Source organism: Physeter macrocephalus, chromosome 18 (genome assembly GCF_002837175.3).
Source record: "Physeter macrocephalus isolate SW-GA chromosome 18, ASM283717v5, whole genome shotgun sequence".
In the NCBI taxonomy this organism is placed as follows: Eukaryota; Metazoa; Chordata; class Mammalia; order Artiodactyla; family Physeteridae; genus Physeter; species Physeter macrocephalus.
The window spans coordinates 45,340,589-45,354,458 of NC_041231.1; the positions used below are offsets into that span (position 1 = coordinate 45,340,589).

The 13,870-nt window shown below is 50.4% G+C and overlaps 1 protein-coding gene across 1 annotated transcript in view; it reads left to right on the forward strand.

Moving 5' to 3' along the window:
* FYCO1 (FYVE and coiled-coil domain autophagy adaptor 1) overlaps positions 1–13,870 on the forward strand; it is a 58,598-nt gene that overhangs the window by 36,121 nt on the left and 8,607 nt on the right. The window contains exons 10-11 of the mRNA XM_028479502.2: positions 5,225–5,320; positions 9,089–9,299. Of these exons, the coding sequence (XP_028335303.2) occupies positions 5,225–5,320; positions 9,089–9,299 (307 nt within the window). The remainder of the gene's footprint in view (positions 1–5,224; positions 5,321–9,088; positions 9,300–13,870) is intronic.

Genomic DNA, 13,870 nt, shown 5'->3' on the forward strand with positions numbered 1-13,870 from the left:
ACCATTTTCTTAATTGTTTTGGGTTTGTTTTTGTAGGTCCTTTTCTTCTCTTGTGTTTCCCACTGAGAGAAGTTCCTTTAGCCTTTGTTGTAGAGCTGGTTTGGTGGTGCCGAATTCTCTTAGCTTTTGCTTGTCTGTAAAGCTTTTGATTTCTCCATGGAATCTGAATGAGTTCCTTGCCAGGTAGAGTAATCTTGGTTGTAGGGTTCTTCCCTTTCATCACTTTAAGTATATCATGCCACTCCCTTCTGGCTTGTAGAGTTTCTGCTGAGAAATCAGCTGTTAACCTTATGGGAGTTCCCTTGTATGTTATTTGTCTCTTTTCCCTTGCTGCTTTCAATAATTTTTCTTTGTCTTTAATTTTTGCCAATTTGATTACTGTGTGACTCGGCGTGTTTCTCCTTGGATTTATCCTGTATGCGACTCTCTAAGCTTCCTGGACTTGGGTGGCTGTTTCCTTTCCCATGTTAGGGAAATTTTCAACTATAATCTCTTCAAATATTTTCTCGGGTCCTTTCTCTCTCTCTTCTCCTTCTGGGACCCCTATAATGTGAATGTTGTTGCGTTTAATGTTGTCCCAGAGGTCTCTTAGGCTGTCTTCATTTCTTTTCATTCTTTTTTCTTTAGTCTGTTCTGCAGCACTGAATTCCACCATTCTGTCTTCCAGGTCACTTATCCGTTCTCCTGCCTCAGTTATTCTCCTATTGATTCCTTCTAGTGTAGTTTTCATTTCAGTTATTGTATTGTTCATCTCTGTTTGTTTGTTTTTTAATTCTTCTAGATCTTTGTTGAACATTTCTTGCATCTTCTCGATCTTTGCCTCCATTCTTTTTCCGAGGTCCTGGATCATCTTCACTATCATTATTGTGAATTCTTTTTCTGGAAGGTTGCCTATCTCCACTTCATTTAGTTGTTTTTCTGGGGTTTTATCTTGTTCCTTCATCTGGTACATAGCCCTCTGCCTTTTCATCTTGTCTATCTTTCTGTGAATGTGGTTTTTGTTCCACAGGCTGCAGGATTGTAGTTCTTCTTGCTTCTGCTGTCTGCCCTCTCTATCCTATTTCTTTTAATATTTGTCATGACTTACTAAATTGATTGACAACTGACTGAGTGGGTCATGACCCACAGTTTGAAAAGCCATTGAAAGGAAACTCTGTGTCCCTAATCATTGCCTTGGAGACTGCATCACTCACCCATGCACACTCCCACCTCCACCCATCTCCCCTTCCCACCTCACAGATCTCCCCCATGCAGGGCCTCAGCCAGGACTAGCAAGGGTTGCAGGACCTACTATGGTAATAGGGTTGTCTGTGTCATGATGGTCAGAGAGGTGGGGAGATGGAGGAGGAGGAGGGGGAATAAAAGATTAGGACATCTTAGGGTTTATTTGGCTGCACCCTACAACTTGTGGGATCTTAGTTCCCCAACCAGGGATCAAACCCGTGCCCCTTGCAGTGGGAATGCAGAGTCCCAACCACTGGACCACCAGGGAATTCCCGACATCTTTTATTCTTAATGAGGGAGTATTGAGAGAACCAGCCACAGTTTTCAGAGTTCGTTTCATCATGTGTTATTTATCTTTCTCATTTATGGTACTTGCACTTTGCACAAGGATGAGAGCAAATGAAACGAGGCAGGCCTGAGTGGCCTTGGGCCCGTCTCCTCTCCCCTGGCCCTGCCTCCTTAGCCATCAAGTGGGGTTGGACTGGATGGTCCTTTGAGCTTTTTCTTGCACTGACATTCTGTGATGGGGGTGGGGGAATCTGGAAGCCAGCGATTGGAAGATGAACGAGAAAAAGAGGTGTTGGACAGGAAGGAGGTCAGAGGTGGGCTGGGCTGGGGAGAAAAAGGAGTGACAAGGCTTGCCCTTGGTGGCAGCAGGCACTTGAGGACCCCCGTGCCAGCCACCCCTCCAGCCCTTTGCAGCAGCGCCCTGAGCAGCTTGTCACAGCCAGCGGCCTCAGCACTCCAGCAGTAGACAGGAGGGAGGCCGGGAAGCAGGGCCATATGGCGGAGCGAGCAGGCGTGATGTCTAGCTGTCTGAATGAAGCCAAGTCTCGAGCTCAGAGATTTCCAGAGAGGACGGAGGCCTCCCCTTGTGCAGTGCTGTCCTCCAGACAGAGAGGCTTTGTAAATTGGCAGCAAACAGTCTGCTTTGTGTCTGAGAAAATCCTGTTCGAGGTGAAGGTGCTGCAGTTTGTCCCCAGGTGTGGCTCTGCTAACCCAGCATCTGCCACTCCATGTGTGACTCGGGGTCTTCCTCCTTCAGGATCTGTTGCTGATTCTTTTCTTGATTTCATCAGCATTACCTCTGCCCTTTTATCCTGAATTTACACACTAACGATTTACACCCCCACGTATATTTCTTAGCAAGTAGCACAGACATTCTTTGGTTCCTGCACACGGCAGTGACCTGTCCTTTGGGACAGGGAAAGCCCAGCCACAGCCCCTGCTTGCAAAGAGCATGTGGACCAGGGGGAGATAAGACCCAAAAGCAGATAGGCAAAGCCCAGCGTGACCAGGGCTGTGACACGTGGGTGGCGGGGAGGAGTATGGGGTGCAGGAGCATGGGGGGTGGGAGCAAGCTGCAGGTGCCGCGTCTGTCACAGCCCCTGGGGTCACGCCACCAGTCACTGACCCCAAACTCTTGGTGCATCCTGGTTGCTGCAGGCGCACTGCATGTTGCACAGGTATTCCTGCCCCCAGGGTTGAGTGGCATCCGGGACAGGCTTAGGCGAGAGTCACTGGATTTTGCCAACTCTGAACCACCCATCTTCGCATCTGCATGAAGAACACCTGGGTGCTCCCGGGACCTTCCCAGCGTCCTGCTGACTGAGTGAGGAGCCTCAGGCCTCAGACACAGGACGTAGACTTTGGGGGACGGTATCTGCTGCCCCTCCCCATGGGCGGGTTGTGCATCTCTGCCCATTGTTACTGCCTCTCCCTGTGGAAGGATGAGCCTCATGCCCCTGCTGTGGCGTGTTTGGCCACAGGACCCACCCGGCAGTGAAATGTGAGGAGCAGTGTGGTGAGAACCATTTCTGAGCAGAGGCGATGGCCGCCACCTCCAGGCAGAAGCTCTGTGAGCATTAGGGTCTGGCCACCCACTGTGCTCTCTTGTATTTCTCATGTTCCAGAGATGATGTGAGGTCCCAGGCTCACCTGAGCTCTGGGATTCAGGGTCTGTTAACTCCCTGGGAAAGCTGCAGAGCCCCTCCCCAGGCATCACACCTGGCCGCAGCCCGGATAGCGCTCTCAGAGAAGCACACCAGTTTTCCAGCGTAAGTTGTAGGTCCACTCTAGGGGCAGCCGTGAACTTGGTGCCCGAGTGGGTGTGAGGGTAGGTGAGGAGGGCCATCTGAGCACGTGGTCTGGACGCTTGCTGTCAGCCGCTGACCTCGTGTGTGCTACTGTATGTGCTGAGACCTCCTTCCAGTCAGGCCGCAGCTGTCTGTCCCTGCCTCAGGTGGAGCGCGTCTGTGGGGTAGGGCCCATGCCCGCCTCACGTGTCCTGTGCAGTGCTGGGCCGCCGCCTCAGGACCCGCTCAGCAGCAGGCAGGGTGAGGGTAGGGCAGTTCTGAGTTCACACAAGTTCACGCAGGGCCGCAGGGGTTGAGTGAATGTGCCTGGGAGCCAGGCTGGTGAGAGCCCAGGGGTGTGTGTAGGGGGCGGGATGGGGGAGCAGAACTGGGTGACGGCATTTGGGGGCCTATTGACCTCACCCCAGAAACATAGGGGAGATCCTGCCAGGACAGTTGAGAAGGGAATTATCACAGCATTTTGGGGAAAAGCCATGCTGCTCAGGAGATCTTCCTCATTAACCCTTTCCCACGGGGCAAAGCAGCAAATCATTTCCCTTTCCTGGACCTAGGTTCTTCTCAGGCAGCATTGGGCACTGGAGCTGGTTGGGTTTGAGATCCCTGAGCTCATATAAGCGATTGGCCGCACTGGGTGTGGGACCCAGCAGGATGAGCACTGAGCTGGAGTCAGGGTGTCTGACTCTGGCCCTGCCTCTCAAGACCTGCCTGGGCCTTTGTGTCCCCATCAGTGAAGTGCGGGCACTGCTCCGAGGATCAGCAACTCAGCAGGAGTTAAAAATGTTCCATGGGAGCGCTAGAGTTAAAATTCAGTAGATGTCTTGGGGCTTCCCTGGTGGTCCAGTGGTAAAGAATCTGCCTTCCAATGCAGGGGCCTCAAGTTTGATCCCTGGCCAGGGAACTAAGATCCCACATGCCGTGGGGCAACTAATCCCGCGTGCCACAACTACTGAGCTCGCGTGCCTCAACTAGAGAGCCCGTGCGCCACAGCTACAGAGCCCATGCGCCCTGGAGCCTGCGTGCCACAATTAGAGCGAGAAAACCCCCACACCACAACTAGAGAGAAGCCCCGAATGCTGCAACTAGCAAAGAACCCCCACACCGTAACGAAAGATCCCGCATGCCTCAGCGAAGATCCCGTGTGCCACAACTAAGAACTGACGCAGCCAAAAAAATAAGGAAAATAAATATTAAAAGAAAATTAATAGATGTCTTTACTGCAGGACATCTCAGAGCCTTGAATTTACTGTTTAAGAATGCCATAAATTTCTAAGAAAGAGTGCAGGGTTCCCCTCCCCTGGCAGTGGTGTTCCACAGAGCACACTTTGGGAACCATGGCACCTCTGTACTGCCAGGCAGTTCCCACAGCTGGTTCTCCGCACAGCAGACAGTGGGTTGTGAGGGAAGAGGAGATGTGGCATGGATCTGCCCTCTTTGTATGAGTCTCTGTCCCACAACCTCCTTCTCAGGCCATGCTGCTTCCTGCCTCATCAGCTCTGGGTACTTGTCCTTGTTCCCCAGAGATGGGCCAGAGCAGGCTCGTCTAGTCAGGGACTGGCGCTGAAAAGGCAGCATCAGTGGTGCTGGAAACTTACCCCGTGGCTGTAGCTCTACTGGCGTGGGACAGGAGGGTGGTCCGTTTGTGCTGTGGTCACCCATCCCACGCCCACCGGGAAGACATTGGGGAAGTCACTGCAGCCCTGTTGTCTTCCCTCCCCGTCCTGCCTGCCTGGACCTGGCCCCCATGGCTCTCCACCCACAGAGTCTGCGGGGCCTCTGTCCTGGCCTCCATGATTGAAGGGTTCCCCGTGCATTCTGAGGTTGGCTACCAGACTCCAAGAGTACGGGCTTCAGGATGCGGGACGCTGTGTGCTAACTTGGCTGTATTCTCGTTTGTGACATTTCAGGGACACCACGTCAAACTCTCTTACCCCTGAGGACACTGAAGACATGCCCGTGGGGCAGGATGCTGAAATCTGCTTGCTGAAGTCGGGAGAACTGATGTAAGTGATGGGCCCCCAAGCTGGACTTCCCAGGGTGTCACTTTTGGGGAGGAGGAACACCAGAGGAGGCCTGGCCTTCTGGTGTCCCAGCTGGAAAGCACCCCAGAGGTTCAGACTTGGCACCCCTGGTGGTTTTCAAGTTTGTGCTTCTTTTTCTTTCTTTCCCTTCCTTCCTTCCTTCCTTCCTTTCTTCCGTCCTTCCTTCCTTCCTTTCTTTCTTTCTTTCCTTCTTTTTTCTCACTTTTATTCTGAGCCGTGTGGATTAAAGGCTCTTGTTGCTCCAGCCAGGTGTCAGGGCTGTACCTCTGAGGTGGGAGAACAAACTTCAAGACACTGGTCCACAAGAGACCTCCCAGCTCCACGTAATACCAAATGGCAAAAATCTCCCAGAGATCTCCATCTCAACACCAAGACTCAGCTTCACTCAACGACCAGCAAGCTACAGTGCTGGACACCCTATGCCAAACAACTAGCAAGATAGGAACACACCCTCCCTCCCTCCCTCCCTCCCTTCCTTCCATTTATATACAGTAAAGGTCCCCATTTGTAGAGTACAGTGCTTGGATTTTGACAAGTAATACAGTGTAATCACCAGGCATCTGCCAGCCCCCACACTGAGCTCTGCCAGTGGCTTTACAGTCTCAGGCGTCAGCACCCAACCAGCTCCACTCCCAAGTCTGCCAAAGAGGAAACCTAGGTCCAGAAAAGCAGATTGACCGGAGTGAAGATATAGAACAGTGCCATCACCGCAAAAAGCTCCCCCATCCTTTTATACTCATCCTTCCCTCACCCCTATGTCCTGTGTTCTTCCTTTTTGAAAATAACTTTATTTTCTTATTGAAAGAAAATTTTCCTTGTAGAAAATCAGGAAACAGAGATAAGCAAACCACTTTGGATATAGCCTTCCAGTCTTGTTTATACTAATATACCTAATTTTTCAACATAAACAAATATCCTACATCTTATTTCACAGTCTTTTTAAACTTAATATTGCATGAGTATTTCCCCATATCATTCTTTTTCTCCAGTGTTGTGACCAATGTCTGCATGATTGCATTATGGTCATTGACTAGATTCAGTCACTCATTCACAGATATTTATCCAGCACCTACTATGTGCTAGATACTCTTCTAGGTTCTTAGAGCACATCAGTGAACAAAGCAGACAAAGATTCCTGCCCTCATGTTCACTTTACATTCCAGCATGGGTGACAGACAGTAAACATCAATAAATAAGTAAATTATATAGTATGTTACAAGGTGGTGCTTGCTTTGGAAAAGAAACAGAGTAGGATTAGGGGGGAGGGATTGCAATTTTATTTTTTCTTAATTTTTTAAATTAGTTATCTATTTTATACATATTAGTGTATATATGTCAATCCCAATCTCCCAGTTCATCCCACCACCACTACCATCACCACCACCCCACGCCTGCTTTTCCCCCTTGGTGTCCATACGTTTGTGGGGTTGCAATTTTAAATAGAAAACGCTAAGAAGGTAAGACTTGAAGGAGTTTTCATGCAGATATGTGAGGGACAGCATTCAGGCAGAAGGAACAGTCAGTGCAAAGGCCCTGGGGCAGGATGGTGTCTGCTGTGTTTAAGGAAGAGGGATAGGGTCAGTGTGACTGAAGCAGAAAGAGGGAAGGAGACTGGGTCAGAGAGGGAACAGGGCCCACATCACATCAGGCCTTCTTGGCTATTGTAAGGACCTTGGCTTTTAATCTGAGGGGAATGGGAGCTTTAAAATTAGATGTGGAACAGAAATGTGACTTAATATAATTTACGTTATAAAAGGGGTCACTCTAGTTGCCATGTGGAGAATGACTATGAAGGGCCAGAAGTAGGGAGACGAGTTGAATTTACATTTATGATGTGAGTCTTATGGACAACAGACTTCTTTTATTTAAGATTATATTTGAGCAGAGATGGCAAACCCTGGATTTCTTTTTATTGGCATCTCCTTTGGCGAGACTGAGTATTGTCCTCTCACTGAACAGATGAGTCTAGAAAGGTAAAAAAGATTAAAGGCACAATCCAAGTAACTCGGTGCAAGGGGAGAATTCTGGAATGTAAAATTATGAAATGACCCAGCATTAGTGGGGCACCCTGTCAGAGTAAGTAATGCAGCAAGATTTCCATGTTGTAAGAGACCTCTTTTCCAAAATGGACCCTTCTGCCTACTTGCAGATTCTTGAAAATTGTAAATATTGGACAAGACCTTTTTTTTTTTACTATAATTAGCAATAAAGCTTAAATTAACACATGGGAAAATGGTCCATGGAATTAAATTTTTACACAGGTGAATGACCTATATCAGAGCTGTTCCTTAGAGCATTTTGGTTTTCTAATCATTGATTAGTCTTCTCATTTGCAAAGCTTGGGGAGTATTCCCATCCACCTCTACGCCTTTGGAGCCAACAGAATTCTTAGCGCCACCACTTATTTGCTGTGCAGTCTTGGGCAAGTTACCTATCCTCTCTGAGTTTTGGTTTCCACCCCTCTGTTAAAGGGGACAGTAATATTTTTGTCCATGAAAGGCAGTTTGGTGTAGTAGAAAGGCAGTGGCTTTGGATCAGACCTGTATGGACCTGGATAGAGTTGCTTAGTCTTTTTGAATCTTAGCTTCCTCGTGTGTAGACGGGAGCATCATGCTTCCTCACACGGCCCTTGTGACAACACCCGAAGCTGGCGAGCAGAGTTAGCCCTTGCACAGTTGAGGAGAGGAGATGGGACCGTCCAGGGCCGCACACTCCTGAGCTGCAACCCCGCACTGGAGGCCCTGCCCTCGTGGCCCTCGCTCACCTGCTGCCTCCGGATTTGCTGGGCAGGAGGAGGCACCACTTAATCAGGGAGACTTTGCCCTTCAGCACAGGTTCATCTTCTAATGTAATTGTCACACCCGCCAGAGGCAGGCGTGGTTGTCCCTGTCTGCAGGTGAGGAACCGGAGGCTGACGTGAGGCTGAGCCCTGCGGCAGATGAGAAGCGAGGCAGGTACCAGCACCGGGTTCTCTGGGTCCTGCAGAGAAACTCACTGTCCCTAAACCCTTTAAACTTTTGGAACTGGCTCTTAATCCAGATAATGAGAATTATAATAGGGACACAGCCCCAAGAAGCCTGTCTCCCCAGGGCCCTTAGACTACCCTGCATTAAAGAGTCTGGGATGTTTGCATTTATGAAAAGTCCGGGTGCCTGCTTGGAATTTTTTGGCAGGCCCCGGATTTCCTCTGAAAAGAGGGACGACTGACCGAAAGGGCAGGAGGTTTCAAATGATGCGTGTGCTTACTTCTGGTGCTAATTAGGTAAAAGCGGGAGGCGAGGAACTGGAAGGAGAAAGGGGAGAGAAAGAGTGGACAGCTGAGCAGCAGGGCAGCTGCAGGAGAGCTGCAGAAAGCTGAGGCCTTGGCACGCGCTTCCCATCCTTGAGGGGCACAGAGCGGCCCAGGCCGTCCTCTCAGTTCCAGCCGGCTTGCAGGCACCACACCAGCTTCTTATGGGCAGGGATTATCATCTGTATTTTTTACTTCTGTGTCCCCAGTGCCTAGAGCTATGCCAGGCACCTAGTAAGTGCTCAGGAAACATCTGATGGCGTGAGCTGCACATCAAGAATTCTCCCATGTTTTTAAGCATGTCAGTCATGGTGACCCAGGGCTTGTCCTCCCAAGAGCCTCCAGGGTTTCCAGTCACCTAGGAGTCACAGACAACCTGGCCAGTGGACTCAAACGCTTTCCCTGCTTTGATCAAGTCCCTCTCTGCATTCGTATTTTAGGATAAAATTACCCCTCACGGTGGAAGAGATCACCAACTTCGGGGAGGGCAACAGGGAGCTGTTTGTGAGGTCCAGTACCTATAGCCTCATCCCCATCACTGTGGCCGAGGCAGGCCTCACCATCGGCTGGGTCTTCTCCTCCGACCCCAAGAGTATCTCCTTCAGTGTGGTGTACCGGGAGGCGGAGGACACGCCGCTGGATCAATGTAAGGTGAGGCCATCTCCCTGCCAGCAGGATTCCCCGGGCAGACCTTACCTGGGATGTTGTGAGAGGGGCACAGAGAGACCAGAGTGGGAAAACCCCCTGGGCTGCATCATGCACAGCAGGCAACACACCCGGGCTTGTCCAGCCTGGGGGAGGAGAGCTGTCTTCTAATGTCTGAAGGCCCACTCCTGGGTCAGCTTCAGACTGACCTTGGAATAGGTCAGTAGGTGAAACTGAAAGGAATACAGATGTGTGACTCAGTTTAAGGATCATTCTTTTAACAGAGCCATGCCGAGCAAGAACGGGTCACCATGGGAGGTGGGGACCAAGATCTTTGCTTCTGGTTATGAGCTTAGGGTGTTCAGCATCTCGCCTCAGAAAGGTCAGTAGAGACTCATAGCCATTGTGTCACTTGGGTGGTTGGGCTGGAAATCTTCATGGCAGATACCAGTTCATAAACTCCTAAGACATTCTACACATGGGACATTGACAGTGGCCAGGACCATAGTTCTCAACCTTGGCCACACATTAGAAACACCTGGGAAGGTTTCTTTAAAAAATTAATTAATTAATTTATTTATTTATTTATTTATTTTATTTATTTTTGTCTGCGTTGGGTCTTCATTGCTGTGTGCATGCTTTCTCTAGTTGCGGCGAGCGGGGTCTACTCTTCATTGTGGTGCACGGGCTTCTCATTTGCAGTGGCTTCTCTTGTTGTGGAGCACGGGCTCTAGGCATGCAGGCTTCAGTAGTTGTGGCTCGCAGGCTCAGTAGTTGTGGCGCACAGGCTCAGTAGTTGTGGCTCACAGGCTCTAGAGCGCAGGCTCAGTAGTTGTGGCTCACAGGCTTAGTTGCTCCGTGGCATGTGGGATCTTCCTGGATCAGGGCTCAAACCCATGTCCTGCATTGGCAGGCGGATTCTTAACCACTGCACCACCAGGGAAACCCTGGGAAGCTTTTTAAAACACACTTCTGAGTCCACACCCCAGACCACTAAACCAGGATCTCTAAGGGGGATCCAGGCATCCTTAGATGGTCCCAGTGGGCAATCAAGGTTGAGAGCCACTGGTTTAGCTCAAGGGGAAGAAGAGTAGAAAGGATGGAGTAGGATGCAGAGCACAGGACAATGAACAGGCCTCCGTGGGGGCTGATTCACTGTGGGCCAAGGAAGAAGGAGGGTCTGAATTCCACACCTGAATCTCTGCAGGGAGGGTGCCAGGGGATGATGGAGGGAGAGCTGGTTTGGGTGGAAACGCAAGTTCCATTTGAATCACTGTGAGTGGAAGGAAAGGTGAGGACGGTCACACAGGCTGGATTGGAGCTCCGGGTAGATCCTAGACTTTTAATACAAAATCTCCATTTTCTAAGAATGAAGCTAGAGAGGAGCAATTTGAAGTTGTGTGAAAGAAGCCTTCTGTGAAGTCTCTGCGATGACATCCACTGGTCCCTCACGCTTGTGGTCCTCTGGGTGTCCTAAGGGGCTCACGGTGAGGGCTGGGGAAGGCCCAGAGCCCCAGGAGGGCCAGGCTCGGGCATGCTGGGCACACGGGTCGCCGCTCCAGCTTCGGTATCCACATGGGGGGACGTGAGTCCATCTGTGTTTGCTCTCCTGCCATCCCTGTCCTGGTGGTATCTGCCTATTACAGAGATTGCTTTGTCATTTCTGTCCTCTTCAAATTCACTCCTTAAATTTAGTTCTAGCCCCCTGAGTTGGCCTGGATTATTGGAGGCTCATGCTCGTGCTTATTTAAAAACTGCTCTGCCCCTCTTTTCCTTTTGGAGGCTCACAGCCACACCACACATGTAGCCTTGGAGCCCTTCCTTCCCGAGCGGTTCTGAACGTCCACCCGGGAGGTCCTGGGCTTGTGGTCAGAGAGTGGATTCAGGCTCACTGCTGCCACCTGGGCACATGTCTCGGTCCATGAGGCAGGTCTTAGTCCCACTTTGCTGATGAGGAAACTCGGGTGCGGAGCGGCCTGCCTGGGCAGTTGGTTGGGCAGCAGCTTAAGCAGCAGCTTCTCAGCTCTGCACTAGCAACCAGCTGCACCACCTGGAACTCAGCACCAGCACCTTCGCTGTTCACCTCCTGTTCGCAACGCCCACCGAGCACCTCGCACTGTGTCTGCCCACGTTAGATACCGGTGGATATTTGTGGGAGGGAGAGAGGGAGGTGACTAGATCGGTCTCCACGCCTCTCTCCTTGCTCAGTCACTCACCAGCCTAATCCTCATGGCCCTGGGAGACCTGTGTGGTTCCTCCCAGGAATCAGGAGCTCAGGGACGCCCAGGAGCCATCCTCATCTCTGGCTCCCTTATTGCCTGAAGGATACGGTTACCATTGTCCTTCCCACAGTGGACGCCAGGGGGCAGAAGGACCCCATCTGCAGGGTGGGTGAGAAGGGTGCTCAGGTGCTCCTCTGCCGTCACAGGCCCGACTGTCACCGGCCAGCTGTGGGGATGGGTGTTATGTCTGCCTGAGGTCCCGTACAGACATCAACCTGGAGAACCTACGTCCAGGCTCACACCTTTAGCATCTGTCCTGGGGACTCCCCGTATGATGCCCTGACCAGACTGTACCTTATTGGGAACAATGGGACAATAGTGCAAATTGCAACTCTCAGGTTTCGTGATTGTGGGGGTTCAGGCGTGAGGAGCTATGCTGTGTACTTGCACTCTGTTCACAACCGTTTACTGTACTGCTGTATACTGGGCTCTGTAGGGTGGGCCCACCGGGGATAAAGAGAGAAGGAACAGCATGGAATCTGCCCTTGAGGAGCTCATGGTATGATCAGAGAGAGACCTTATTAAAAAAACAACTGTGGGGGAAAAAAGAATGAAAGAAACAACTGTGATTCCAGGTGGTGACTGTCATGGTGGGGTGGCACTTGGGGGTGGGGGACAGGCACCTAACCTGGGGAGCAGTGATCGGGGCAGGAGACTCCTGGGCCAAACCAAGAGAAGCTGTGGGGAGGGGATGGCAGGGGCACATGGGTTAGAGGAAAAGCATGCAGGTGGAGGGAACAGCATGGAAGGCCAGTCCCATCTCTAGGAGCATGTCAGACACTCCCACTCGGGACCACCCTCTCTCCAGAGGGACCTCCTCTATCAAGGCCATGCCTCGACACTGAGATTAGAGACTGTGACTTTGGGAAGCACTTGACGAAAGAAGCGGTAAATCAAGGACTTGAGGCTACCCAGGTGCAGACTGCTGCCCTGAAGCCTGGGACAAATCAGGGAAGAAGACCTAGGCCCTGCCTCTCTCTTTGACCGGAGAAGCTCAGAGGCCTGCCTGGGGCTACTGGGAGCAAGGACCCTTGACTTTTATTTTTTAAACAGCTTTATTGAGGTATAATTTACACACCATATAATTCACCCATTTAAAATGTGCGATTCACTGTTATTTCAGTATTATTTACAGAGTTGTGTAACCATCACCACTGTCTGATTTTAGATCATTTTCATCATCCCCCAAAACAGAAAGAAACCCTGTGCCCATTAGCAGTCACTCCCCAACCTCCACCCAGCAACCACCAACCTACCTTCTGTCCTTACAGATTCCCTGTTCTGGACATTTCATGTGAATGGAATCATGCAATATATGGCCTTTTGAGACTGACTTTTTCCATTTAACGTAGAACCCTGGCTCTGTACCAGGCCGCCAGGTCACTAGAGTCCCTCGAGAAAGCAGTAAGACCAACTTGGACTGTTTTGCAGACATATCACATAAATCAGGTCATGGGTGCCCAAGCACTGGAGGCTGATGGGAGATGCCCCCAGAGCTCACACAGCAGAGACCTGTCTCACTCAGGGTTACATGAGACCCCAGTCATCTCCCGTCACCTCTGCTGTATGGGCTTTGACACCAGAGCCTTCGTTAATCTCCCCTAGACGTTTTGTTTGATTGATTTTAAAATCAGTCTTACAGATTTTGACCGTGGTAGAAAAAACAGCAGCTGGAATGAACCAAAAGTCCATAGAGTAGACTGTTTAAAGAAATGAAGAGTATTATCTTACACATGTCCTCTTCAGAGGATCTGCCTTAACAAGCTCTTGGGTTTTGCTTTGTAATCAAAGTAGTGTGTGGGAAGGTTGAGGTGCGAGGCACACAGGCGTCCCTGTGTAAACAGCAAACCTTTCTCCCCAGCACTTCCTCCTACATGTGGTTGCTGAAGTATCTTAGGCCAGGCTCAGAATTTTTAGGTTATGCATCACGGGAACAGACCCAACCACCCAACTTCCCAGGATTCTCAGTCCCCAGTGGAATTAGAATATTGTAGAACATTTATGGAACTTGATGAGATAAGAAGTAGCTGCCACAGAGCCCACGCACAGTAGGTCGTCATGCATCTTTGTCCCCTCCAGGCTTGTCTTGGGCCCGTCCTACTCCCTCACCACCACCACCAGTTTCCAGCCAGAGCAAATGTACTGTGGTGTCAGGAACATACTATGTGCTCTGTCTCTGTCTCCCATGCCTTTGGGATCTCCCTCTTGACTTCTCTCTGACCCATATGTTATTTAGTTTCCAAATATTTTGGGATTTTCCAGACAACTGCTTTTTTTTTCTTACTTAATTCCATT